This window comes from Bombus huntii, chromosome 13 (genome assembly GCF_024542735.1).
Source record: "Bombus huntii isolate Logan2020A chromosome 13, iyBomHunt1.1, whole genome shotgun sequence".
NCBI lineage: Eukaryota > Metazoa > Arthropoda > Insecta > Hymenoptera > Apidae > Bombus > Bombus huntii.
This window is the reverse complement of record NC_066250.1, coordinates 10,851,702-10,878,899: the sequence shown is the minus strand read 5'-3', so window position 1 is coordinate 10,878,899 and position 27,198 is coordinate 10,851,702. Positions and strand designations below refer to the sequence as shown.

Genomic DNA, 27,198 nt, shown 5'->3' with positions numbered 1-27,198 from the left:
TTTGGGGCAACCTTTGTATGACGCGGGGTGTCCGTAGTTTTTGCAGTTGACGCAGAATATTTTGTCTTTGGTTACTGCGTTTTCCCTTTTTATTTTGCAGTCGCCTGGACCATGGGGCTCACTGCATTTAACACAGCGGTAGTTTAGGTTGCAGTTTTGCGCTGTGTGGCCTAGTCGCTGGCATTTGTGGCATTGAGTTATGTCATCCTGTTTTTTTATTATTTTTTCCCATTTTATCTTGTAGTAGTTAAAATGGTTTATTTTTAGAAGATTGTTTATATTGCTGTCGGGGGATAGCTGTATTATGTAGATTGGGAGCAATATATTGTTCTCCCTTGATTTTTTTGTCGTAAATCGTGAGACTTTTGTAAACTGGACGTCGTTTATTTGTAGAGCTTGTAGGTCTGTGAGTATTTCTGTTTCCGTGTAGCTATTGTCTAAACCTTTTAGCAAGTATGTGTGGTGTTTCTCTATTTTGGGTGTATACGTGTAGAAGGTTGTGTTAGCTGAGAGGAGAGTTTGTTTTGCTTTATGGAAATCGGGTAGGTTTTGGAGGTAGAGTGCGTATTTACCTGCGTGTATTCTTTTAATGTGAAATTGTTTAATGTCCGCTACTTTCTCTATGAGCGTTACGGTGTCCTTGGGGTCTTGTAGGATTATGTTGATGGGTGGCGGCCTGTTGTCTCTTGTGGTGGGTGGGGTGCTCGTGCGCTCCTTCGCGGAGCATCCGGTGGGGCGTCCGTCAGGTGCTCGGTCCCCCCTTGGCGGTGTTGGAGGCGCCGGGCCTCCTGGGTTGTGCGGTGGGGTGCGTTGCCCTTGCTGCGCCGATTGTTCCGGTGACGTGGTGGGACCGTGTCTTCCCGTTTTTCCTCGTAATGTTTCGTTTTTCTTTCTTATTTGTTCTAGCGTTGATTTCCAGGTGGAGTGGCTTGATGGTCCCGGTTGTGGGTGAGGCTCTGGTTCAGCTTGTAATATGCTGAATCTATTTTTTGTTGCTATCGCTGGAGGCGAAGTAGCTCTTGTGGGTTTCATGTTTTTGGTTTCGTTAGCCTTTTCTTCTTGGTTGGGGTGATGATCTACAATAGTGTTTCCTGGGATGTTTGCTAGACTTTTTGCCCTGGCAACCAGGTTAGGTTGTGGGTTGAGTTTCCGCGTCTTTTGCGAGGGTAGTCTTAGGATGCTGTTGATTTCCCTGGCTGTTTTATGTATAATTATTTTTCTCTTGGTGGCTTTTTTCATTGGGTCTACGGTGGGTTCCGTTTCGTTGCTCTTGGCTTCATAATCGGTAGCTTTTATTTTTTTGTATAGTTTTATTTTGTCTTATCTTATTTTATTTTCTTTTTGTTCTTATTTGTATTTATGGAGATGATGTCGATGCCGTATTTTTCACTTTTTTTTGTCACTATTTTGTCACTTGGTCCTTCTACTTTAGTGGGTATTAGTCTACTCCGACGCGCGCTCCGAGGGGTCCGTCCCGCTCGGTGGTCAACAGTCGACTGGCGAGAACGAGTGCACTCAACGTGGTATGAGAGTTGGCTGAAGTAAGTAGTTTTGTTACTTGCTCTTAATATTCAGGAAAAAAGAATATTAAAAAAAACAGATGTATGTAAAAGTGAGAATGACATAATGTATGGTAATAGTCGCGTAGTACTAAAACATTTCTTTTTTTCGATGCTTATATTATAGATTATTAAAGATAGATTATTAAGAAAAGCAAAAATAAAAAAAATTTGGAAAAATAAACAAACCAATACAACACGGAGTTCCCAAGCGGTCAACCATCCGTGCCTAGCGTTGCTTAACTTTCGTGATCAGACGAAAACCAGTGCTTTTTTAATTTTAATCATAACGTTTATTGCCCAAAGAAGAACATACTTTGTATATAAGGCCTAAAATTCTTACTATATCGAATGCTTTTTCAAGGCAGGAGGCTATTCGTTGTTTTGCGTTTAGAGCCCAGAAGATGTCCGACGTAAGTTTGTTTATTGCGCGAATTGTGGAGTGTTTGTGTCGGAAGCCGAATCGATTCTCTGGGATTATGTCATTTTTTGTGCAGAAGACTATTACCACGCATGGAAACTAAAAATCAAAATAAGCAAATGCGAAACCATACTGTTTAGACCCAAGTCAAGTAAAATCGGCCCAATAGAAAGAGAATACTGCAAAAAATTTCAACTAAGAGAAAAAAAAGACAAAGGGGCTCTCATACCACACAAAAATTGCGTAAAATACCTAGGAGTAAACATAGACTATAAATTAAACTACAAGTAGCACTCCGAAATTCAACTTACTAAGGCCAATAAAGCATTCTGGAAAATAAAAAAACTATTCTACTCCAAACATCTCGACAGCAAAGTAAAAATACTATGCTATCAAGCACTAATCGGACCGATCATAACCTACGGCTGCCCAATCTGGTGCAACATATCAGCCCCCCCCCCCCACTCATTGTGTGTGGTATGAGAGCCCCTTTGTCTGTTCTTTCTCTTAGTTAAAATTTTTTGCAGTATTCTCTTTCTATTGGGCCGATTTCACTTGACTTGGGTCTAAACAGTATGGTTTCGCATTTGCTTATGTTGATTTTTAGTTTCCGTACGTGGTAATAGTCATTTATTTTCTCAAAAAGTTCTTGGAGTTCCGTTTTTATTGTTTTGGTTTTGCGGCCTGTTACGTAGATGATTAGGTCATCTGCGAAGACTATGGAGCGTTTATGGGTGGATGTATTGAGATTAAAGAGATTTAGTAAGTCATTGTTGTAAATACTGAAAAGTAACGGGGAATTTACTGTACCTTGTTGTAGACCGTTTTTTATGGAGAATTCTTTGCTTGATGAGTGTGAACCTTCAGTCATTACGAATGTTCTGCTTGTGATCATGTCCCAGACTATTTTAATCAGGTATTTAGGAAAATTTTTCTTGATCAATTTGTATATGAGACCTGGAATCGAAACTGTGTCGAAAGCTTTTTCGAGGTCTATTAAGCAGGCGGCTACTCGTTGTTTTGCGTTTAGGGCCCAGCAGATGTCCGACGTAAGTTTGTTTATTGCGTGAATTGTGGAGTGTTTGTGTCGGAAGCCGAATTGGTTCTCTGGGATTATGTCATTTTTTGTGCAGAAGGAGGTTAGGGGGTTGTTTATGATTATTTCAAATACTTTGCTTATGTTGGGGAGGAGACTTATGGGTCGTAGGTTTGCGGGCGATGAGCCGTCTTTATCTTTTTTTGTTATAGCTATCAATTTGGCTTTTTTCCATTTTCTGGGGAAATATATGTTGTTTAGAGCATTGTCGAAGAGTACTGTGTAATACCATTTTATTTCGTTCGGTAGGCGCTTGAGTAAAATGTTTGGGATGCCGTCGAAGCCGGAGGATTTTTTGTTGTTTAGTTTGGAGAAGATTGTGTTTAGTTGAATGTAATTTGTGAAGTAGTTTATTTCTAGATCTGGTTGCTTGGGGTTGTCTGCGGTGTTTTCGTTTGAGAATGTGCAGACTGTTTTGTTCAGCGTTTTGTCTTGTTCCAATTCATTTTTGAGTTTGTTTGTTTCGGCGATGATAATTCTGTTTAGTTCTTCTCGGCCCATGTGTTCGTTTTGTGTGTGTATTTTGGAAAAGTGGGTGCCGATAATGTCTAGTTTTTCTATTGTTTTAGATATTATGAAGTTACCATCGGTGTCTTTGATGGTGTTGTGTATCGTTATACCTGCTTCTTGGATGAGGGAGGCATTTTCTAGGGGCAATTTGAGAGGTGGGATGGGGTTTTGTTCTTTTGGTCTAAAGATTTGATTTATTTGTGAGAACATGTTTGCTGAGTCGTTTTTGGAGATGTTTTTTATTTTGTTTGTCCAGTAATGGTTTATGGAATTTGCGAATTCTTGTTTCAGTTGCGCTTTTATTCTGTATAGTAGGTACTTTGGGAATTCTAATTCTTCTCTTTTGTCGTAAGAATAGTTAAATTTTATATTGTTTATTTTGGAGAGTATGTAGCTTTTATCTCGATGTAGATCTTTTATTTTATTGTTGATATAGGGCTCGCATGAATTTTTTTGTTTTATGTTTGGCACGAATTTTTGGAGAGCGATTTGTGTATGTTTTTCTATTTCATCTATGAATGAGTCGATTTGTCTATTTGTTAGGTTGACGTTGTTGTAGATCTTTAGGTCGCAGTTTTGTTCGAGTGTGTTTTGGAACTTTTTCCAGTCTGTCTTTTTGTAATTGTACCTGGGTGTCTCGGGCTGAGTTTCGAGTGTTAGGAGGTCAGATGTGTTTTTGTTTACGTGAAATACTAGGGCGTTATGGTCACTGTCATAGGCTAAGGTTTTGAGGGTGTTATTTGGACGTAGGTTTTGGAATTTTAGTCGTGCATCTGCTAGGCATATGTCCAGGTATGAGCCTCCTTTTGGGTAAGAGGGTAGCTCGGAGCTGTATAAGTTTGTTTTGTAGTGGATGCTTTTATTGTCTAGCCAGTTTCTAATGAAGTTGCCTCTCGTGTTGTTTATTTCGTTTTTCCAGCTTGTATATTTTGCGTTAAGGTCTCCTGCTATTATATAGTAGTTTTCCGGTTTGTTGAGCTGTAAGTGTTCGAAAAGATTATTGAATTCGTAGTTAAATTCTTTCTGGTTTCCGTAGGTTGCGTAGGCTGCAATGATGAATAAATTTTCCTTATTGCTTATTTTTATTTTTATGATCGTTGTTTCCAAGGTTTTGAAACTTGTTATTTTATCAATTAGAATTGTTTTGTATTTTATAGGGTTTTTCTATGAGGATCGCTGTTCCTCCTCCTTGACTGGCGTTCGGTCTGTCGTGACTTATCATGGAGTAGTGTTTGAAGTGTATATTGTGTCTTTTGTTTAGTTTTGTTTCTTAGATGAGTACCATATCGGGGGCTTCTTTATTTATTAGGGTTAGCATACTGTATCTTTTTTGGTTTGAAATTAAAGAGTTAGCATTTATTGCAATTATTTTCAGATGCTTTAGGTTAAATTTATGTGTTTTTTGCTGTGATTGTTGGTTTGGCATGTTTTGGTTATTCGTCATCTGTACTATTGAAAGTGCTGAAGATGGCGTCGAACCTTTCTTCGTGCGTTGATAGTGTATTTTTTATTTCATTTAATTGCATTTGTTGTTCTTTTAACGCTTGGAGAATACCTTTTTTAAAGTCTTCAATAACGTTTATAATGTTTAGATGGGGGGAGTCATCGATTGTGATTGAGCTTTGGCTTGAGCGCGGATCTAAGTTTGTTAATTGTGATCGTGTTGTGATTGTGTTTTCGATTATTTGATTCAATTTTGTTTGTTGTTTCGCTACGTCAGAGAACTTTAGTTCTGGGACGTATTTACGGCTTATTTGGGCAATTCGTTTTGTTTCGACCGTTCGCGGAGAGACGCGATCGCTAGATAGCACGTCAACGAGAGTTGTAAGTTCCCGTTACGATTAAATAATCGACGCCACGAACTGATCGATTCCCTTATTTCGATTATGATAATAAGGGTAGTTCAATGAAATTCCACAGAATTAACACAAATAAATTAATGTTTATTTCAACAACTTATTAACTAGGAAGACATAAATGGAACAAAAAAAAAAAAATATAACTGCGTTTTGGTTGATATGTAATGCGCGATATATGAGATGTGTTGACGGTTCGACTTCTCGAAAAGTTCTGAACGCCTTTCGATTTTTTCCGTTTTTTCTGGAAGGCGACCCCCACTACGTTCGGGTCACGCCACATTCTTTTACGCGAGGTAAAATACGGGCCACGAGTCGACGTTTCTCGAAGTCGCCCTGCTTAATGAACCATGCGCTTGCCACTACAATGTTTGTTTGCCGGGCAGACACGACGATCCGTCTGCGACATTATAGTGCCGCGATCGACAGTTAAGAATATGACCTATGGTAAGCCGCATGGCGTAACACGTTTTATCTTTGTTTCCTTGTCTTTTTTTATTTTATCGGCTAGCTTTTTACGAAGCTCTACGAGTTTGGGGCAACCTTTGTATGACGCGGGGAGTCCGTAGTTTTTGCAGTTAACGCAGAATATTTTGTCTTTGGTACTGCGTTTTCTCTTTTTATTTTGCAGTCGCCTGGACCATGGGGCCCAATGCATTTAACACAGCGGTAGTTGAAATTTTTTGCAGTATTCTCTTTCTATTGGGCCGATTTTACTTGACTTGGGTCTAAACAGTATGGTTTCGCATTTGCTTATTTTGATTTTTAGTTTCCATGCGTGGTAATAGTCTTCTGCACAAAAAATGACATAATCCCAGAGAATCAATTCGGCTTCCGACACAAACACTCCACAATTCGCGCAATAAACAAACTTACGTCGGACATCTTCTGGGCTCTAAACGCAAAACAACGAATAGCCTCCTGCCTTGAAAAAGCATTCGATATAGTAAGAATTTTAGGCCTTATATACAAAGTATGTTCTTCTTTGGGCAATAAACGTTATGATTAAAATTAAAAAAGCACTGGTTTTCGTCTGATCACGAATGTTAAGCAACGCTAGGCACGGATGGTTGACCGCTTGGGAACTCCGTGTTGTATTGGTTTGTTTATTTTTCCAAATTTTTTTTATTTTTGCTTTTCTTAATAATCTATCTTTAATAATCTATAATATAAGCATCGAAAAAAAGAAATGTTTTAGTACTACGCGACTATTACCATACATTATGTCATTCTCACTTTTACATACATCTGTTTTTTTTAATATTCTTTTTTCCTGAATATTAAGAGCAAGTAACAAAACTACTTACTTCAGCCAACTCTCATACCACGTTGAGTGCACTCGTTCTCGTCCGATCACGAAAGTTAAGCAACGTAGGGCACGGATAGTACTTAGATGGGTGACCGCTTGGGAACTCCGTGTGGTGTTGGCTTTTTTTAATTTTTTCCAATTCTTCCTATTTTTCTTAATAATTTATGGTCATGTACATCGTGTTAAAAATATACTTTTAGCATTACAGCGTATGTCAATGTCGTGGTTATTCGTTATACATTCAAGTACGCTCGTTTGAAAGTCAATAGACTATTGCTGAATCACGTACAACTTATAAATTGTTGTCTAGCACGTAAGTGTAATTTCATGTACATTATACACCAGTACTGTGCGCTGTAATTCATGAACTGCACAATAGATTTAACGCACCAATTATCTATGCATCTATTACACTGATTCCTGCAGTAGTATTTACTTTCGACACTCTATGGCCGCCGTTTGCACAAAACGGCTATTTATATGTCGGATTGGCACTGGGAGTAGGGTTGTGGGCGTCAAATGAATCTTCTCGAGGATTAGCCATTGCTACGGTACACACAAGCGTAGTTTATTGCAATGATAGAATTATTACAGTCTTGACAATTGATCACGGCGATTCGGCACTCGCGACACTAGTGACGATGGTCTCGGGCTCAATAACGAATCCGCGACCAACGGGATGACAACAGAACGTACTCACAAAGTCCAAGTCTGGTTAAAACGTGAAATAACCACTGATCGCGAAGACGTTACTCTTTAATCGATGAGATCGCGAGCGAGAATGACTTTCCCGTCCCGATGATGCCACAGAGGAAAACTATATTGGGGTGTGTCTAAGGACACGAGATCATCGGATTCGTCGAGAAAAGCCTTCGTTCAGAAAGTAAGGGAAATTGGCGTTGCCGCTAATTGGTCAATCTCCATACCGGTGGTTAGAAAAAGATGCTAGCCGCCCTCGAGGGAAAGTTGCTAGTGGGAGACGCCGCTCGTTGAAAGATAGGTCTCCCCTATCTTCCCGTAGTTGGGACAAAGACTGTTTGTCTGTTTGAAGGACTTTAGTTAACTAAACCTTAAGATTTATAACGGGCCCCCGGGCTAGCCGAACATGTACTGCGGAGACGCATCGACATCTGGCAATCATCTTACTCGAAGAATAGGGTCTGCGTGTGGCGAGCCACGGGACAGAAACCGTTGGAATGTTTACTGTCGCGTGTCGCCACGAATATTTTTTTTAAGGAGAGCTATAGGATTGCTCCATACCTTTGTTAGACAAAACGTTCATCCCTTGGCCGCGGCTACGTTGGGCGACAGACTGTCGCCTCGAGCCAGAGCTCACTATCACCAATGTCGAACAATTACAATCGGATTGAATAACTACAATTGTTTAATTACTGCTATAGTAGACTCTAGGTTACAATGTTGCGGGATTAACCAAAATTCCAAAGACTCCGGTGTTCTTTCATCTCCGACATATATTTATTCCAATTTTTATTCCACGGATGACGACGTAATAAATTTGTTAACATATAGCAAACTCGATACCGAATATTCATTACATACGTCTAATCCATTATGCCATTCGTGGTTTAAGTGAATATTTACTTTCACGTTAAAAAGACAAAGAAGGTGAAACCATACTAATTACTGTACGCTCTGGTCGTTGTAAAAGTTTTTGGATGGAAGAAACATAAACAGCTTGGTTTTCTTTTCCTAATCAAATCCAGTCTCTTTCTATGATAACGCAACGGATATCATGGAAAACAACGGATATAACATAGTTGATTAAATAAACCAGTAACACCATAAATTAATTATGCGCATAAAGTTCATATTACTTGTCTACCAACCAACCAACCAACCAAACAGCACAAGTTATGTGATATAAACAACGTGATGAGATAATCTTTCAAACACGAGTCCAAAATCTACAATGGCACAACTTTTCTTCGAAACAGAGACGTCCAGCTGTTTTTTCTACAGCCCGTTTTCACTATGAATTCAATGGAACACCGTTTGGCCTAAAAGGTGTAGTCACCTGAGCAAAATTTCATACATTTGCGTGGACGTATGCACATCGTTCATCTTCACGAACATTTATACGTAAAGTCACATACACGTATTGTCTCCATAGTTGTTCGAAAATCGTGTCTCCTTGGCGATGAATTACAGTAGAGTTTTGTACAGTAGTGACTTACTTAGAAAAGACAGCGCAAGCGAAACAGGAAAAGGTGTGAGAGTCGGGTTAATAAGATACATATCGGTCAAACAATGTCGGTCTTTTTGATCCAACGCTTGCATAAAATGCTAACAGTTATTCTTTTCGTAAAACAATATCAATTATTTATTAGCATACTATTTTTATAATCAATTTGTTATATTTTCTGTATAATTGATCGCAATTAATCGGTCGTCATTCCCGTTACTGGGGGGAAATCAACCTACAGGGCCCTAGTGTTCCCTTTAACACGCCGCGAAGTTCGACGGTTGAGTAGTGTAAAATGATCCGAATTCAATCGTCCATGAAAGAATACTAATTATCCATCAGTCAATGGTTAAACTTTATGTTTAATTTTTTTTAAATTAAATTTTTACTGACTTTTTTGTGAGATTAAAATGAGGCCAAACACGATATAATTTACATCACATTTATATGTATATGTCGGAGATAAAAGGACACCGAAGCCTTCCCTTTGGAATTTTGGGAAAACCCCTTAACACATTAATCTAGATTCTACTATAGCCGCAATTAAGCAATTGTCGTTATTCAATCCGATTGTATTTGTTCGAGATTTGTGATAATGAACTTGGGCTCGAGGCGACAATCAGTCGCCGAATGTAGCCGCGGTCAAGGGATGAACGCTTTCTCTAACAGAGGTATAGAGAAATTCTATAGCTCTCCTTAAAAGAAATAATTGTAGCGGCGCTCGACAGTAAACATTCCAACGGTTTCTGTCCCGTGGCTCGCCACATGCAGACCCTATTCTCCGGGTAAGATGATTACCAGATGTCGATGCATCTCCACAGTACATGTTCAGCTAGCTTGAGAACCCGTTATAAATTTTAAGGTTTAGTTTACTAAAGTCCTTCAAACAGACAAACAGTTTTTGTCCCAACTACGTGAAGATAGGGGAAATGTATTTTTTTCACGAACGACGCTTCCCACTAGCAACCTTCCCTCAAGGGCGGCTAGCATCCTTTTCTCGATACCAACATGGAAATTGACCAATTAACAGCAACGTCAATTTCCCTCACTTTCCGAACAAGGGCTTTTCTCGACGAATCCGATGATCTCGTGTCCTTAGACACACCCCATCACAGTTTTCCTCTGCAGCATCACCCTGATGGAAAGTCATTCTCTCTCGTGATGTCTCAGTAGCGAGTTACATAGTGTCTTTACGCTCGGTGAATATTCTACGTTTTAACAAAGAGTTAGTTTAGTAATACTTGTACCGTAGACAAGCAAGTTGAGTACAACTTGGACTTTGGAAGGAAGCGCATTTTGTTATTCCGCTGACCGCGGATTCGTTATTGAACGTAGGATTATTGTCATTAACATCTCGAGTATCTAATTACTACGGCTACTTGTCAAATTCTGTAATAATCATATTTGTACTAGTAAATATCTTCTCTGTTACATAACAACAATGGCTAATCCAAATGAAGATTCGTTACAAGCACCTAACCCTAATCATAATGTGAACCCGAAATGTATATGCCAGAAATAATATATATGTCGGAGATGAAAGGAAAGCCGAAGCCTTTCCTTGGAAATTTTGGGAACATCCTCTAGTACTTTAGTCTAGATTTTATTATAGTTGTAATTGTTTAAAATTTGTGATAGCGAGATTGGGTTCGAGGTGACAATTGGTCGCCGAACGTAGCCACGGTCACGAGATAAACGTTTTGCCTAACGGAGGTCTGGAGTGGTTGTATGGGTTTTCCGAGAAGTGTGATTGTGGCGGCAGGCGGCCTCTTGAGCGGGTCTAGTCACGTGTGAGGTTACCTCGGAGGTGTCGAGACAATGGGACATACATTGTATCAATAACCAAACTCCAGGCAGAAACTGCCTAGCAACGGCGTTCGGAACTTCTCGATGCTCTTAACGAGTGCGTATCGAATTGCAGACGAGGCTGGCACTCTTGTGATTGCCTTGGAGAGTGACACATCGAACATTTCTCGTCAATCGTATTTTGCGCCTAAGATTATTTTTACGCTTAGTAGAGAGTTATCTCGTTGGCCGTGGATTCGTTTGAACCCAACAAAAGCATTGTCAATAGTGTACATAAATTCATTATTCGTAAATCGTATTATTCATTAACTTCATTGTTCATCAAATTTTTATTATTAGCTATTAGATTTTCATAACTTATTCATTTTTCTTCCTTTAGGAGAGACATTTATTTTTCCGTGTTACGTCGGGCGACACTCTACCTAGACCAGGCCACACACCGCGGGCCAGACGGGAACCAGATGTCTGCTCGTTAGTTCTGCCCGAGCATCCGAGCTAAACGGGCGTGTGAAACAGTGCTCCTGAAAAAGTGCGGCAAGTGGGTAAGAGAAAACTACGAACGGTTACGCCTATAGCCAAACGGTGAAAACCCGTGTCCTATATCAAGAAGACTAGCAAACCAACTATGGAAAATATTCCAGCGATAAGAATTATAAACAAACAAGAACAATATTACATACACAAAACAACAGATACATTAAAAACAAGTCAACCAACACACCAAGGACAGGGCTGCTCAGCCACAATAGAAGTCGACATGGAAAACAACAAAGCAACAACTCAACAGGACGAACCAGGATGAAAGCTGGAAGATAGTCAGCTATAACAAAAAAAAAGAAAAATAACAGCCAACCCAGATATGGAAAAGCAGCGATGGCTGCAAGAATTACCGCTAAGAAACTCCTTCAGCTCGCTAACAGAAGAATCAGACGACGACCCAACAAGCAACACCACAACCCAATCAACACACATCACAAAACCACCACCAATATTTGTTGAGGCGCAAATAATAGACCCGCTTATCGATCCACTTAACAATATTGTTGGAAAGGATAGTTACACAATAAAACAAACAAAACTAGAACAAATAAAAATCCAAACAAACACACCAGAAAATTACAGAATAGTTATAAAAGAATTAAGGGGAAAAATACCATATACCACACGTACCAGCTCAAAACGGAAAGGAGCTACAAAGTAGTTATAAGAGGACTGCACCCAAAAATCAACACAAAAAACTAAGTGACGAATTAGCAAAGATGGGCCACCAAACAAGAACTATAAACAATATTATAAGGTACGATACAAAGCAACCACTACCGCTATTGTTAATATAATTAGAACCTAAAAATAACAACAAGGAAATTTTCGATATTAAAAAAATCTTAAACACACTAATCACAGTCGAGCCACCCAGGCACAAAAAAGACATACCACAATGCATGAGGTGTCAACAATATGGACACACTAAAAATTACTGCAACAGGAACCCGGCGTGTGTCAAGTGCGCAGAAAAGCACCTAACAGCGAACTGCCCACACACGGGAACAATAAACGACGTAAAATGCTACAATTGCGGTGGAAATCACCCAGCGACTTACAAAGGCTGTCTAGTAAGAAAGCAACTTCAAGGCAAACTTTCTCCGCCGCTTCGTAACAGGACACACAACAATCTTCACACGCAACAGGACAACACAGAACCTACGTCAACACCAAAAACACAGCACGCAAGGAACAATAACCACACTAACACCAACACCGCTAGAAACCGAAGCTACGCGCAAGTAGTCAACCGGTCGTCACCCTTAGACAATCAAGAACAGAACAACCACAGCAACGACGCTACAGAAATCAAAGTGTTAATAAAACATTCCATAAAAAACACCGAAATAATCACAAAAATGATAAGCGACCAAAACGAACTCCTCAGACAGCAAACACAGCAGATAACAGTCATGTTACAATTACTTACTAACATGATGAGCAAAAAATAAAAATAGACACGCTTAAAATAGCAGCCTGGAACTCTCACGGCCTACAACAAAGGGCCCTAGAAACAAAAACTTTCCTGTACAACAATAATATCGACACACTATTCGTATCAGAAACACACTTCACTACAAAAAGTTACATAAAAATACCGCACTACACCATATATGATACCAAGCATCCCTCAGGAAAAGCACACGGAGGGATCGCAGTAGCAATAAAAAACGACATTAAACATCACTTACACAGCCAAGTTAGTAACGGACATATACAAGCAGCCACCGTTACTGTACATACTAGCAGCAACCATTTACAGTTGTCAGCAGTATATGTACCGCCGCGACACAAAATTGCATCACAAATGTGGGAAGAGTATTTTCAACACTTAGATAACAAGTATATCGCAGTTGGAGAGAACAACATAAAGCACACACTATGGGGATCAAGAATCACTACACCACGAGGTAGAACCTTGGAAAACTACATTATAAAAAATAACCTCAATATATTATCCACGGGAAAACTGACATACTGGCCGACAGACCTGAGCAAAATACCTGATCTACTTGATTTTGCAGTTACAAAGGGACTAAACGCAAATAAACTAAACACAGCACCCAGCCTCGAGCTTACCTCCGACCATACGCCCATAATAATTACATACAGAAACAAACCAATACTTTACAGCAGCACAGAGAAGCTGTGCAATAAAACCACCAAATGGCAAATATTCAAAGAAATAATAGAGAGCAAAATCAGCTGCAACATCCCACTGAAAACACTTGAACACATCGACCAAGCAGTAACAACACTCACAGAAACTATCCAAGAAGCAGCAAGGGCAACCACTATACCGGAAACAACCAACAGACAAACAAAAACAGTTCCACTAGACATCTTCGAAAAAATTAGAGAAAAAAGAAAAGCGAAAGCAAAATGGCAAAAACACAGAACAAAAGAAAACAAAAAACACCTAAACAAACTCACAAAAGAAATAAAAAACAAAATAAAAGAGCACAACAACAAGGAGTTCACAAAGTTCATCGAGTCACTATCTGCTCACGAGAACTGCAACTATTCCCTATGGAAAGCCACAAGAAAAATAATGAAGGCAACAAAAATGGTACCAGCAATCAGAAGAGCAGACGACACATGGGCAAGAAGCAACGAAGAACAGGCTGAAGAATTTTCCAATCACCTATGCAACAAATTCACCCCACACAACATCAACAACAGCAACCACAGTAGTCATACGGAAGAGGATGCGCTAACTACTAGTACACCAACTGACAATCACTACACCATACCCAAAGCAACAGCACAAGAAATCAGAAACATAATTGAGAAAACAAAAAATAATAAGGCACCAGGAATCGACCTAATTAACGGCAAAATCCTGAAAAACATTCCGTCAAAAGCGATAAGACAAATCACAATAATAGTAAACGCAATACTAAGAATACAATACTTTCCAAAAGCTTGGAAACTGGCACAAGTCATAATGATACCCAAACCAGGCAAGGACCCACACGAAACCAAATCTTACCGACCAATCTCACTACTTCCGGTGTTCTCCAAGATACTAGAGAAAATAATCTACGACCGGATAAAACTCATAATAGACAAGAACCATCTAATACCGGATCACCAATTCGGATTCAGAAACAAACACTCCACAATAGAACAAACGCACATACTCGTCAATGAAATCTTACAGGCGCTGGAAACAAAACAATACTGTACGGCACTCTTTATGGACATCGAAAAAGCATTCGATAAAATAATCCACACTAGCCTACTTCAATCAATCAGGAAACAGTTCCCGGGGCAGATATACCAACTAATCAAATCATACCTAAGCAGCAGAAGCTTCATAGTAAAAATCAAAAACACACACTCGGAAGCTAAAGAAATCAAGGCAGGAGTTCCGCAAGGTAGCGTCTTAGGACCAATTTTATACACATTATACACGGCCAACATACCAACAACTAACAATAGCAAAATACTGACATTCGCGGATGACACAGCTGTACTAGTCAGGCACACTAACCCTGCAACAGCAGTTACATTACTACAAGAACATATCACAGAAATAAAGAAGTGGCTACAAGTTAACCAAATTAAAGCAAATCCCAAAGTAAATGCAACCATATTACATTCACACTGCGAAAACAGATGCCACCAAACATCTTTCTTAACGGCACGCACATAATACAAACAAGGCAAGTCAAATACCCAGGACACCACATAGATACACAACTCACATGGAAACAGCATACTAAATCAATAATAGACAAAATACAGATAACAAGGAGACAAATGCATTGACTAACAAGTCGAAAATCCAAACTCAGTATAGAAAATAAATTAAAAATATACAAAATGATCATAAAACCAATCTGGACGTACGGAATACCACTATGGGGAACAGCAGCAATGAGCCATATAACCAAAATAGAGACAATGCAAGCTAAAATTCTTAGAACAATAGTAAACGCCCCATGGTACGTTAGAAACGAGGGCATTCGGAAAGACCTGGGAAATACCAACGGTCAAAGAGGAGATTAGCAGATGTGCAAGAAGGTACAGAGAAAGAATAGCAACTGACCCGAACCGGCTGGCAGCGGAAACGATCAACACATCAAGCATAGAAAGAAGACTAAAAAGGAAACACCCCACAAATATCACAAAGGTTATAATCTAACAAATACGAAGAAACCCTGCTGGGGGTAGCCACCCACATGATAATCAAACAGCCAACAAAATTCTACCAAATGTCCAAATGGGGCAAATTGTGAATGTAAACAACTAAATAAAAAAAAAATTTCTAGTTGATGGTACAACAGAAGCGTAGCTTCAATCTTCTAATTAACGTTGCTTGTACAAAGCGTTTCGAATCAAAGTGCTGTATACAATGGTACCAGTTCACCCTATTTCGAGTCCCGAATATACAAAGGCATAATTTTAACTTCATGTCGCGTCTTTTAATTAACGCGAGTCACAACGTTTCGAATGCGAGAGTGTTGGTTCGTACAACAACAAAGGTTGTACGAATGTCGTAGTTTACACGGGGAAAGAATTTACATTATTTTCTGGAAAATGTAATTTATTCAAGAATACCTATACTTTTAAAAACAGTACATATCGTACTACTAAATTCTACAAATTTCTCGAGCAATCTATTAAGTTTACCAGCTTTCTAATTTTTAGAAAATACAAACGTTAGCTCTTATAACTGCTCAACTGTTCGTTTCGTTGTACGGCAGAACCGGTGAAAGCTCTTAAAAATAGTTCATTTTCCCGCCGTGGAACAACCAATTTATTCGATTACGCGCTGCAACTATTCTGTGATATAAACGTCAATTCTTATTTCTTTATAGAAATTCTAATACGACAATTTTAATTCGCGCTTTCATAGCGATACATATCGTTCTTGGTCTCATGTTCCTCTCGATTATCGTATTGTACGACCGACACTGTGATGGAAATTGAAATATTTATTTACTGAATATTTAACGTAATAGTTTAATTGCACATTACAAAGCAATATCGTTCCCGTACAATTATCATTCGACGTTATTAATCGATAGCTGGGTAAGTAAATATATCATCTCATAATGAAAATTGTAATTACGATCCATATTTCAATTAGTCATCTGTCAAATATGAAACTTATCATATAATCATTCCACGTGTGATAAACGAAATGAATTTTTTTTTAATCTCAATATCAGATTCATTATTAGTGTTGCGCTGGGCGATTCTCTGCCTGGCCCAGGTCACACACCGCGGGCCAGACGGACACCAGATGTCCGCTCTTCCGTACGGCGTACCCTCAATAGCCTTAAGCACCCGTCATAAACCCGAGTCACTTGCCTGCTAAGGTCCTTCAGACCCAACAAATGTCTTTTCTAAATCAGTTTCCAAAGACTATTGTTTACTACGGCTTGACACGGGAAAGTTAGTTTTTCTCACGTACGATGCTTCCTACTAGCAACTTTCTATCGAGGGCGGTTAAGACCCTTCCTAGTCCACCAACCTTCGTTTGTCCAATCCGAGGCAATGTATACTGCCCTCACTTCCTGACCTAAAATGGTATGAACAAATCCGATGATCCCGTGCGCTAGACACACCGATCACTAGCTTTCCTCCGACACAGCATCGTCACTCAACTTCACTTCTTCTACATCGTTGGAAAAGTCAACTACTAAGTCTAACGCTAATGCCTATCGGGGCAGTCTAAGCATAACGCGAGAGTCGGTCTCGGTATTGTCGAGCATACATTTCCTCTCCTAAATATCTTATAGTGCTACGTCCACTAATACATTAAATCCAATTATAAGAGCCCTGCTCTAACGTACATATCTATCTTATCTTCGTGCGATAAGTGATTATCTATCTATCTATGCTCATCAGTGTAATCTAAGTGTTGGAAATATATAATTTATAATTCTGTGAATCACAGTGTTATACAAACTCAATCACCCCTATTATCTCAACGGAAATCAGGGGATCGATCAAGTCGTGGTGTCGATTGTTATAATCGTAACGGGAATTTACGACTCCCGTTGACGTCTCTCCTAGCGACTACGTCTCCCCGCGATTGGTCGAACAAACAATTAGGTTTGTTCATTTTTTAACGGATGTTATAATTATTATACTGAGCGGACGTTTAAACGAATAATTATAGCGAATAAACATTGCAATAAAAGAAAAATGACGAATATCAGGCCAATTAAGAAAAGAAATTGCAACATTTACTTACCCTCGCTTCATTTATTTTCTAACTTCTTCAAACATTTAGGCTGACCAAAAACAATTTACAAAATATAAAGATCCGCAAACGCGCACGTCGAACGAAAAACTCCCTTTAACAAAAAATTTTACAATAATGAAATAGGGTAGTGATTAACGTACTTGATAAAATACACACGCACGCACGCATGCACGCACGCATGCACACACACACACACACACACACACACACACACACACACACACACACACACACACACACACACACACACACGGAAACATATACGTATATGAAAGCACATAAATATAACGCGTTCAAAGAAAAGCAGACAAATTTATTACTCGATCTATCATAATTTTCATTAAGCTGTTTCAAGCGACACTTAGTAAACGATACAATAACGCGATTAGATCTCTTTATCTCTTATGGGAACAAAACGATGTATATTAAATAAAGTTAGAGACAGTATGGAATATCTAGTTCACTCGTTTTCTGGCTGTTCGTCTAGCGAATGCTTGACATATTCTGCTTCAACAAACTGAGACCATCGCAAACAATGAACAGGAAGCGCCTACGGCTGACACCCAAACTTCACTCAATGCTCGATGTTTAAGCCGAGCGCAGTTCGTATTAGGTCAGAAGCGTTGATTTGTCTTGTAAATTATATTTCAACAAATATCGATACATTTCATGCGTGTCATGGAAAATGCGAATACATGACTTAAAGGACACTTTGAAATCATTTGCTTCGTATGTGTATGTGTACTTGGCGTGTTTATTGTACGTCTCAATCTAGGCCGATTCTTCAGTATAGTACCGTGAAAATTGATTTTCAAACGACCTATAAATCGAAGAATTAAATATTCTCTATGCTTTTATTTTATGATTATCTTAATTTATCCAAAGAATTATGAACACACGCGAAAAGTCTGATCCGATGTATCGCGGTCGCGCGTTTTGTCAGCTGGCGAATCGTGCGAATGAACGTGTAGCCTATGTGCGTGGAGATGTGATTCGTAGCTGAAGCCTTCGTTACAAGTATCGCATTTGTAAGGGTACAATTTCGATGGTTCGTCCGGATAATGCTCCAACTTGTTGTGATGATAAAACTTGTACATTCCTTGAAACGACTTACCACATATTGCGCATAAAAAATCATTGCCCTTGTAATAATACGTGTTGTGCTCGACTAAACGTTCGTAGGATTCGAATAACAAATGACATATATTGCAGATTGGTTTATCTTCCACAACACAATCGGAATTCAGCACCAGCCTAGAATCTTGCCCAATATGCAAGTGTCGTTCGTGAATTTGAAGACTCTGTTTCTTAACAAATCCTTGATTGCAGAACTTACAAAAGAATTTGTAGTTCACCGAACACGAAGGCACATGAGTAGCAAGCATGTGAAACTGTAAGAATCTTTTAGTGGAAAACATCGTGTTACAAACGTTACACTTTTCTGTGGCTGTTTGGCGATAGGTGCGCTCGTGTATGCACAAATTTTTAAATGTTTGGAATTGTGTTCCACAAGTAGTGCAAGGAAACTTTGTTCTGTTCATCTTGTCCGCTTTATGACCCTTTAAGCATGCAATCCCATTAAGTAACCTTCTGTGTTTTGCAGCTGTATCGAATGACGAAGAGAAAGTATCATCCGTATTAAGCGCACTTGGAGTCAAATAATTTTTCAAAGATCTTGTCGTCCCACCCGAAACATCCAACGTTTGTTCCAAATCAGGCGACTGTACTATGCCGAGTTCCATGTCACTTGGTTCTTTCAAGGACCGAGACAAATGGTTTACACGAGGTACACGTTGTTTATTTCTTAACACTTTCATTCGACGACATACATTCTCGTGTTGTTTCAAACATGAGTATAGCCAAAATCGTTTGCGACAACCTTTGCATTTGTGTTGTTTCTTGAATGCATTGCAATTTATTTCAACATCAACCGGTGAAGCGTCCTTTTTTGATCTTATGGTCTTCAAACAATGCAGAATCATGTGCCGCTTCAACAGTGCCGACGTGTCAAACTTCTCATAACACACGCAACATTCCCTTCGTTTAAACACACCATGCTGACGTAGATAGTGAGTTAGTAACTTATTCATGGACGTGTAACGCGCGTTGCATATGCTCGAAATGTAAATCGTATGGAACAATTTCATGTGCTCGCGCAGGTTTTTCTTCGAAGAAAACGATTTTTTACAAATATGACATTGAATTATTTTCTGCTGACAGACTTTAAAGTTCTTCTGAAATTCAACCGATTCTTGTTGAAGTACGATTAATCTATCAGCGAAAGATTTTACAAATTCATTGAATCGCTTTGACGCAATCGTGTCAGCTTTCAAAGGCATGTTACATGTCGAGCTTGTTTCGCGAAAACCTTCAAATTCCTCTTTCACATTTTTCGATACTGCTTGTTTGTTGTTGTCTTCGACTTCGTCTTCGTCTTCATCTTCGTTTGACACAAAACTAGAAGGCTCCAAGAATTTGTCGCATTTCTCCAAGCGGACCACACATTCTTTACACTCCAATAAATCGTAAGAATCATATAAAGAAGAACATCTTTTCACTGGCCTAAGGTTGTAAGACATATTGTGCGAGGTATTAGAGCTTTCAGATTCAGCTTTTATTTCGTTCCTTAATAAAGATATCATTGTCTTTAAATTCACACGAATTTGAACAAATGATCTTTTCCTAACAGGAGATTCGATTCGCTTAACAGAAGTAGACATCTGAATAACTTCTGCAGCCGTTGATGTCTTGTTACTAAATGTCTCGAGCGTTAAAGTTGGAATAATAGTCGCAGTAACAGGAATATTCTCCGTATCGATAACTTTTTCCGGGCTAACCCATCTGTCATTCGGTTTGTCTTTGTACGTCGATATGAAGTCTGTAAGGACGGATTGCTTCATTCTTTTCGAAGGTGTACCATGCGAATCGTTTAACCATTTCGGATGCGTAAACTTGATCTTGCTGCTCGAATCCTTGGTGGATGTATTCTTTGAGTCATTAGATAGTTTCAAAGATATATTTATTGAGCTATTTACGTTCTTTGAGCAGGGACTGTGTGAAGTTTTTGATTCTGCCATGACTATATCATCCGAATGATTCGACTTTCCTAACGATTCAGGAGATGTTTTCATAATTTTGCTTCCACCAGAAAATATTGCGTTCCCATGCGCATGGAATAAATGAGACTGGACATGTCTTTTATAGGAAAACTTTCGGTTACAAAAATTACACTTATATCCAGACAATTTTTTCGTACAACATCGCTTCTTTAAATGACGTATTAACGAAATATGCATAGTGAAGATTGCAGTGCAATTATCACACTTAAATACATTACAGCTATATAATTTATTATGCAGTTCCAATAAATGTTTAGCTTGAAAAGTTAACAAACAAACATTGCAACTTATTCTGTTGTTTGAAGGTACTTTATGTTTACTTTTTCGTTTATCAGGATCCGATTTGTTATTTTCTAAATACGTACTTTCTTGAGGAAACGCGGATTCTTCATTGTTACAATAAACGTCGTCCGAAGATTCACCTTTAAACGTCGCTGTTTCATTTTTATTCCCTGTATTTGTATCAACTGGCGACAAATCATCGCAGATCTCTGGATCGATTGGCTCTTTTTTTATTGTTATTGCATATTCAGAAGGCTGAAAAAAAAATACAAACCAAATGTAACATCCTAAGAAACGAAAAATCTATGAAACAGTCCTAGTCTAGTAATTGAAGTCAATCGTGCCATAAATCATGGGTAGGATAGAAAGCTACGTATAGAACTACAGAACTAGATACTAGAAAGAACGGTTTATGACGTCATGTTTATCAGTTAGTCAGGTTCTACCATTAAAAACAATACATAACTGCACAAATCCAGAATACTGCGTATATAACAAGAGAGGTGTAAATTTTGTGTAAATTTACGGCTCCATTAGAATTACAAAGAAACTTTTCCTCAACTCCTAACGTTTACCATAGGACAGGGCCGATCGATATTTTCAAACTATTGTGTAGCGAAGTCGACTGTATTCAACTCTCAATTATATTCAAATGTAAGAAAAATCAGATTCGCAAACAATACTTTTAGCATGGTTGTTTAACATTATTTCATGAATGTATTCTTCCAGGTAACAAATTAGTACAAAGCAACGAGCGGTCCTTCTACATGTTTAGCAAATTGTATATTATAAATGAGAAATAAAATGTACGACAGAGTAACAAACACCATGCAAAACGCTAAAAATTCCATATCATTTGAAAATATAAAAAAACAACTCAAAATGTTTGCAAAAATCACCATGAATTGTTTAAAATAGAAATATTTGTATCGAATTGGGTGGAAAATATTGTGGAATCAATTGCGATCAGCAACCGGTGTGAGAAACAGTTAATGGTAGTACCTGGTCAAACAGAAAGAAAACGTGACTGTCAACGGTGCTTACATACGCTGAAACACTGATGCGATGAACGCATCGACGTATTCTGTTCTTTTATGATGTATATTGGCTGGCATCGATGCAGAAAGTAATATATTTTCTTAATTGGTAAGCAAAGCCAATGGGTATATATTAAGTATATATTGATATACTGATATCATTTCATGAGACTTTGGAGTCGATGCGTGGCGTCATTACAATACGTTTCAGCTTGTACAGGCTGCTCAACGAATTTTCTACGCTAGACTATACTAGAACTTCTGTCCCGATGCTGTTCGGGCAGTAAGGGACATATGCAAAATTTCTCCCTTTTCACTATGTTGCCAATTTGTGTAAGAATATATATACACGCAGGCATGCGCACACGCACACGAATGCAAACGTGTATCTGTGCCTTGTTATAACTGTGTGTGGAAAAATTTTGTACATAAACTCACAGCAGCAATAGTTTTTATAACGCATGCACAAATTTAAACCTGGGCATGAGGGTACACGAGCGTTAAAACAGACATACGTTTTACAGTCATTTCGTACGTACATAGAAGTCACGGCATACGAGCGTTGCCTGTTTTGCAGAGTTGGCGTCGAAGCGCTAAATTTCTAGTTCTCAAAAATAGCGATTGTTCTTGACTGTGGCGTAAACCGTGCTTAACGGAACGTTCGCGACATTGTGTTGTAAAACTCCAATAATATTTCTTTTTAATCTGAATCGATATCAAAGTGCGTTAAAAACTGTAAATAATTTGATTCATACAAATGATTGTTGCAATAACAAATGATTTATAATCAACAAATTTAAAAATCTTTGCACAAAATAGAAAAGTTTTCATTCCGATACAACTATTTGCTATAGAATAATCGCTGGACATACGTAAAAAATACGTACTCATCGAACTGAGAACGAATAACTAATGATACGTTCGTGTGACCTGCTCTATTTAAGGTTATAATTGTATAACCTTATTTAATTGTACAACAAAGCATGCCTCAGCTGAATCCAATGCCCGTACTCATATAAATACATCAGTGAAAAGGTAACGCACGTTGCCAATGATGAATGTTCCTGGTACATGTGTGAGTTTTAATCTATTATACGGCAATATATTTTTTACAACTTACGTTGTTTCAACGCTCGTATGCTTCGACGCTTGTATGCTTCGACGCATTAATATGATAAAAATCTTATCTGTAACATGCATCTTTCTTATTAATTCACTTCGTATCGTACGAATAAATAGATAACAGTGATTTACAATAATATTACATAAAACATATTTATATATGTATAAATATCAATTTTATATTCTACAAGCCTAGGAAAATTAACAACAAATAATAATAGCACAAATGGTGAACAGAATCACTATACTAAATATTAACATATTAATGAAAATCATTTGTAATTCAATATTTCCATTTTTATAAACTAAAATATGGAAATGAAATTTAATTGTAAGATGATCACATTCGTATAAACTCATTACTCTACAACGGAGCAATTAAATATTATATTGATAACGATAATAAGCAAAATTGCATCGATGCTAGACGTTCTGCATTACTTTAATATTTTTAATCCATGTATTATTATTGAGCCATAATATATAAAGCATAGACGCAAGAGATCATAGCGCGTTGGCCAAAGAAATCTTACAATTGACAGATACATTATACAAAATTTTATATACCATGGTGGAAATTCCGTCTAATTCAACAATTAAATTTCATTTCTATTACAAATCACAAGTTTGCGTCACAACGGCCAAAGAAGCAAATCTTACTTTGTCATATTGAAATAGTTAAAGAAAGTGGTACATAAACATTAATTTAATATGTTATATTAACCAAGATTTATAGAAACAAAGTATATTATTCAATGATGTTTCAAAAGGTACTTACGTCCATTTTGTTGTCCAATTTTATATCCACGGAGATTGCATCAACGGGGCGTACGCAAATTAACACTCGGGCTATTTGCTTTATGAAATTATTATTATTATTAGACCAACTGTTTGCCTGTGCACAAAGAAAATCTATGTTTAGTGAGTAGTAGACTTTAATAATATCTTCAAAGAACAATTCGCGTTTTCCTTAAAATATGTAATAACTGTACGATAACAGTAGCAACTTGTAAATAAATATAGAAATTGTATGAAATACAGTTATCAAATATATTTAACAAAACTGTAATTATTTAATAAAAAGTCGTGAAATTAATGAAAAGCAGAAGACAATGGAAAATATTTCAGGTTAACGTGTCATACATGATCTTAAAAGTTGTTTACACTCACTTATTATTCACTTATTATTCACTCATTATTCACTTGCATCCAGTACATGTTTTCTTTTGTTAATAGTTCGCGTCAAAATAGAATGTAAATTTTTTTTATACACATATAAACTTGCACAGAGAGAAAAAATACCGTTCAAACTCGGACACCACCATGAGCAGCACTGTGGGCATTAAAATGGCATCACCCACTAGTAGCAAACATGTCGCTCAGTTCAGACAGATTCACGTGGCTACAGCGCATGCGTGTTACTGAGTAGATGTTCTGACTAAGTTCACGTTATGTCCAATATAATTTTCTTCTTCACGTTTCTACATAAACTCACGTTATATATGTATGTATATCTGTGTATCTAAGAAGCAACATCAACACACGTCAATGAATATCTGATTATTCCTGAATCATCAGTATTGTGAGCATCGCATTCGTATACACAGGTCTGTAAACTCCAATAGGGGGGGGGGGGGGGGGGGGGTAATGCTCTTAATATTCGGAAATGTGCTTTACAAATCGGCCGTTAGTCGTAGCGCTGGCATTGATTTGTTAACACAATTGTTTGCATTATCACAGAAGGTAAAGAATATAAACTAAATTGCTTTTTATAATTTTCATCAATATACTTAAAGTAGACATACAGTATTTCACGTGATACAAAAGAATGTTGTTTAAATAAATGTAGTTTTACATAAGGAGGGCTAAGGTTAATTCGTACAAAAAAGGCATGTTTTTGTGAATTTTTTGTGACGTCAGAGTTAAAATCTCTTTATTAAAATCAATAGTAAATTAAAGTATGACATTCGAAGAATATTGTATAAAATTTTCACGGAGAAATATTAAAAATACGGCAATGGCAGTGTTACGTCGGGCGACCCTCTACCTAGACCAGGCCATACACCGCGGGTCAGATGGAAACCAGATGTCCGCTCATCCTTACTGCGTACCCTCAATAGCCTTAAGGACCCATCATAAATCTCAGTAATTTGCTAGCTAAGGTCCTTCAGACACAGCAAATATCTTTATTCTAAATCACTTTCTAAAGAGTATTATCTACTACGGCTTTATTTATTTGTTTGTTAAAATTACAATCAATTCTCGCGTTGAGAATTTTCAGTAATTTTTCTGGCGTGGCGCAGTGATATGGCTGATTATTTATAATAAGTTAATATTTATTATAGATAAATATGTCGGAGATGAAAGAACACCGGAGCCTTTGGAATTTTGGATAATCCCGCAACATTGTAACCCAGAGTCTACTATAGCTGTAATTGAACAATTGTAGTTATTCAACCCGATTGTAATTGTTCGAGAGTTGTGATAGTGAGCTTGGGCTCGAGGCGACAGTCAGTCGCCGAACGTAGCCGCGGTCACGGGATGAACGCTTTGCCTAACAAAGGTATGGAGTAATTCTATAGCTCTCCTTAAAAGAAATATTCGTGGCGTCACGCGACAGTAAACATTCCAACGGTTTCTGCCCCGTGGCTCGCCACACGCAGAGCCTATTCTTCGAGTAAGATGATTGCCAGATGTCGATGCGTCTCCGCAGTACATGTTCGGCTAGCCCGAGGGCCCGTTATAAATCTTAAGGTTTAGTTAACTAAAGTCCTTCAAACCGACAAACAGTCTTTGTCCCAACTACGGGAAGATAGGGGAGACATATTTTTCAACGAGCGGCGTCTCCCACTAGCAACTTTCCCTCGAAGGCGGCTAGCATCTTTTTCTAACCACCGATATGGAGATTGACCAATTAGCAGCAACGTCAATTTCCCTTACTTTCTGAACGAAGGCTTTTCTCGACGAATCCGATGATCTCGTATCCTTAGACACACCCCATTATAGTTTTCCTCTGTGGCATCATCGGGACGGGAAAGGCATTCTCGCTCGCGATCTCATTGATGAAAGGAGTAACTCTTTACGACCAGTGAATATTACGCGTCCGACTTAGATTTTGTGAGTGCGCTCATCTGTCATCCCGTCGACCGCGGATTCGTTATTGAACCTAGGATCATTGTCATTAGTTTCTCGAGTACCTAACTACCACGGTTACTTGTCCGGTTCTATAATAATCGTATTTGCACTAGTCAATGTCTTCTCTATTGCATAACGACAACGTGTAACTCAAACGAAGATTCGTTTCACGCACCTAACCCTAATTCTAATGTAAACCCGACAAATATAATTTATAAGTAAGTATTATAAATAAGTGAATATTGCTTAATTTTTGATAACTAAATGAATCTGGCGTTTAGATCTAGCGGGTAGTGCCTCTTCAGCCTGCGAATCTGGTCCGTCGTATCAAGTAGTCCAGTGATTATGGGGTTTCGGTGTTTGTTGAATCTTTTGCTATATCTGTCGCTATATTTTGCTATTTCCTCTTTGACTGTGGCTATCTTGAGGTCGCGATGAATTGTTTCGTTGGTAACATACCAAGGTGCGTCTATTAAGGGTCTTATCGTTTTCGATTGGAAGCGTTGAAGTATTTCAATGTTGGAGTTACTTGCTGTTCCCCATAGTTGGATTCCGTAGGTCCAGACAGGTTTTATTACGGTCTTGTGGAGGGTAATTTTATTCTGTAGGTTTAGTTTGGAGCGTCGGCCCGTGAGCCAATAGAATTTGTTTAGTTTGTCCTTTAGTTGCTTCGTTTTATCTGAGATGTGTTTTTTCCACGTTAGTCTCTTGTCCAGGGTCATGCCCAGGTATCTGTGAAGGATGAAAAGAGAGAGAGAGTGCGTTTCGTCCCGGGACTACCGGTGGACTCGTCAGTAAGGCTATGCCCGGTAGTCCCTGCCTTAGACGTAGAAGGAGTCTCGCTAGGTGCGGTATTTGTATCAATCGCTCGTATATTCGACCGCTAGCGAGTTAGACAGACAGACTCGTTGTCGTCGTAGCCCTCTAGTGTTGGCGGTTGGTACCAGCGGATCGCCCGGGAGGTGTTGCGCCGCGTT

At 38.4% G+C, this 27,198-nt stretch overlaps 1 protein-coding gene and 1 non-coding gene across 3 annotated transcripts; one reads left to right on the top strand and one right to left on the bottom strand.

The window, feature by feature from the left end:
• Positions 1 to 6,753: 6,753 nt before the first annotated feature.
• On the top strand, positions 6,754 to 6,872 carry LOC126872748 (5S ribosomal RNA). Its single transcript, XR_007692163.1, has one exon. It is a non-coding gene; the product is annotated as a 5S ribosomal RNA (ribosomal RNA).
• A 9,035-nt stretch (positions 6,873 to 15,907) lies between these two features.
• Positions 15,908 to 24,432, bottom strand: LOC126872649 (zinc finger protein 184-like). Of its 2 annotated transcripts, none has more exons than XM_050632755.1 (3): positions 24,230 to 24,432; positions 23,865 to 23,981; positions 15,908 to 21,182 (listed from the first exon to the last, which is right to left on the bottom strand). In XM_050632755.1, the coding sequence occupies exons 2-3, from the start codon at positions 23,868 to 23,870 to the stop codon at positions 18,414 to 18,416; spliced, it is 2,775 nt and encodes a 924-aa protein (XP_050488712.1). In that variant the 5' UTR covers positions 23,871 to 23,981; positions 24,230 to 24,432; the 3' UTR covers positions 15,908 to 18,413. The 2 variants fall into 2 exon arrangements, with proteins under 2 accessions (XP_050488712.1, XP_050488711.1); XM_050632754.1 differs by having other exon boundaries at positions 24,257 to 24,432.
• Between the last annotated feature and the right edge of the window lie 2,766 nt (positions 24,433 to 27,198).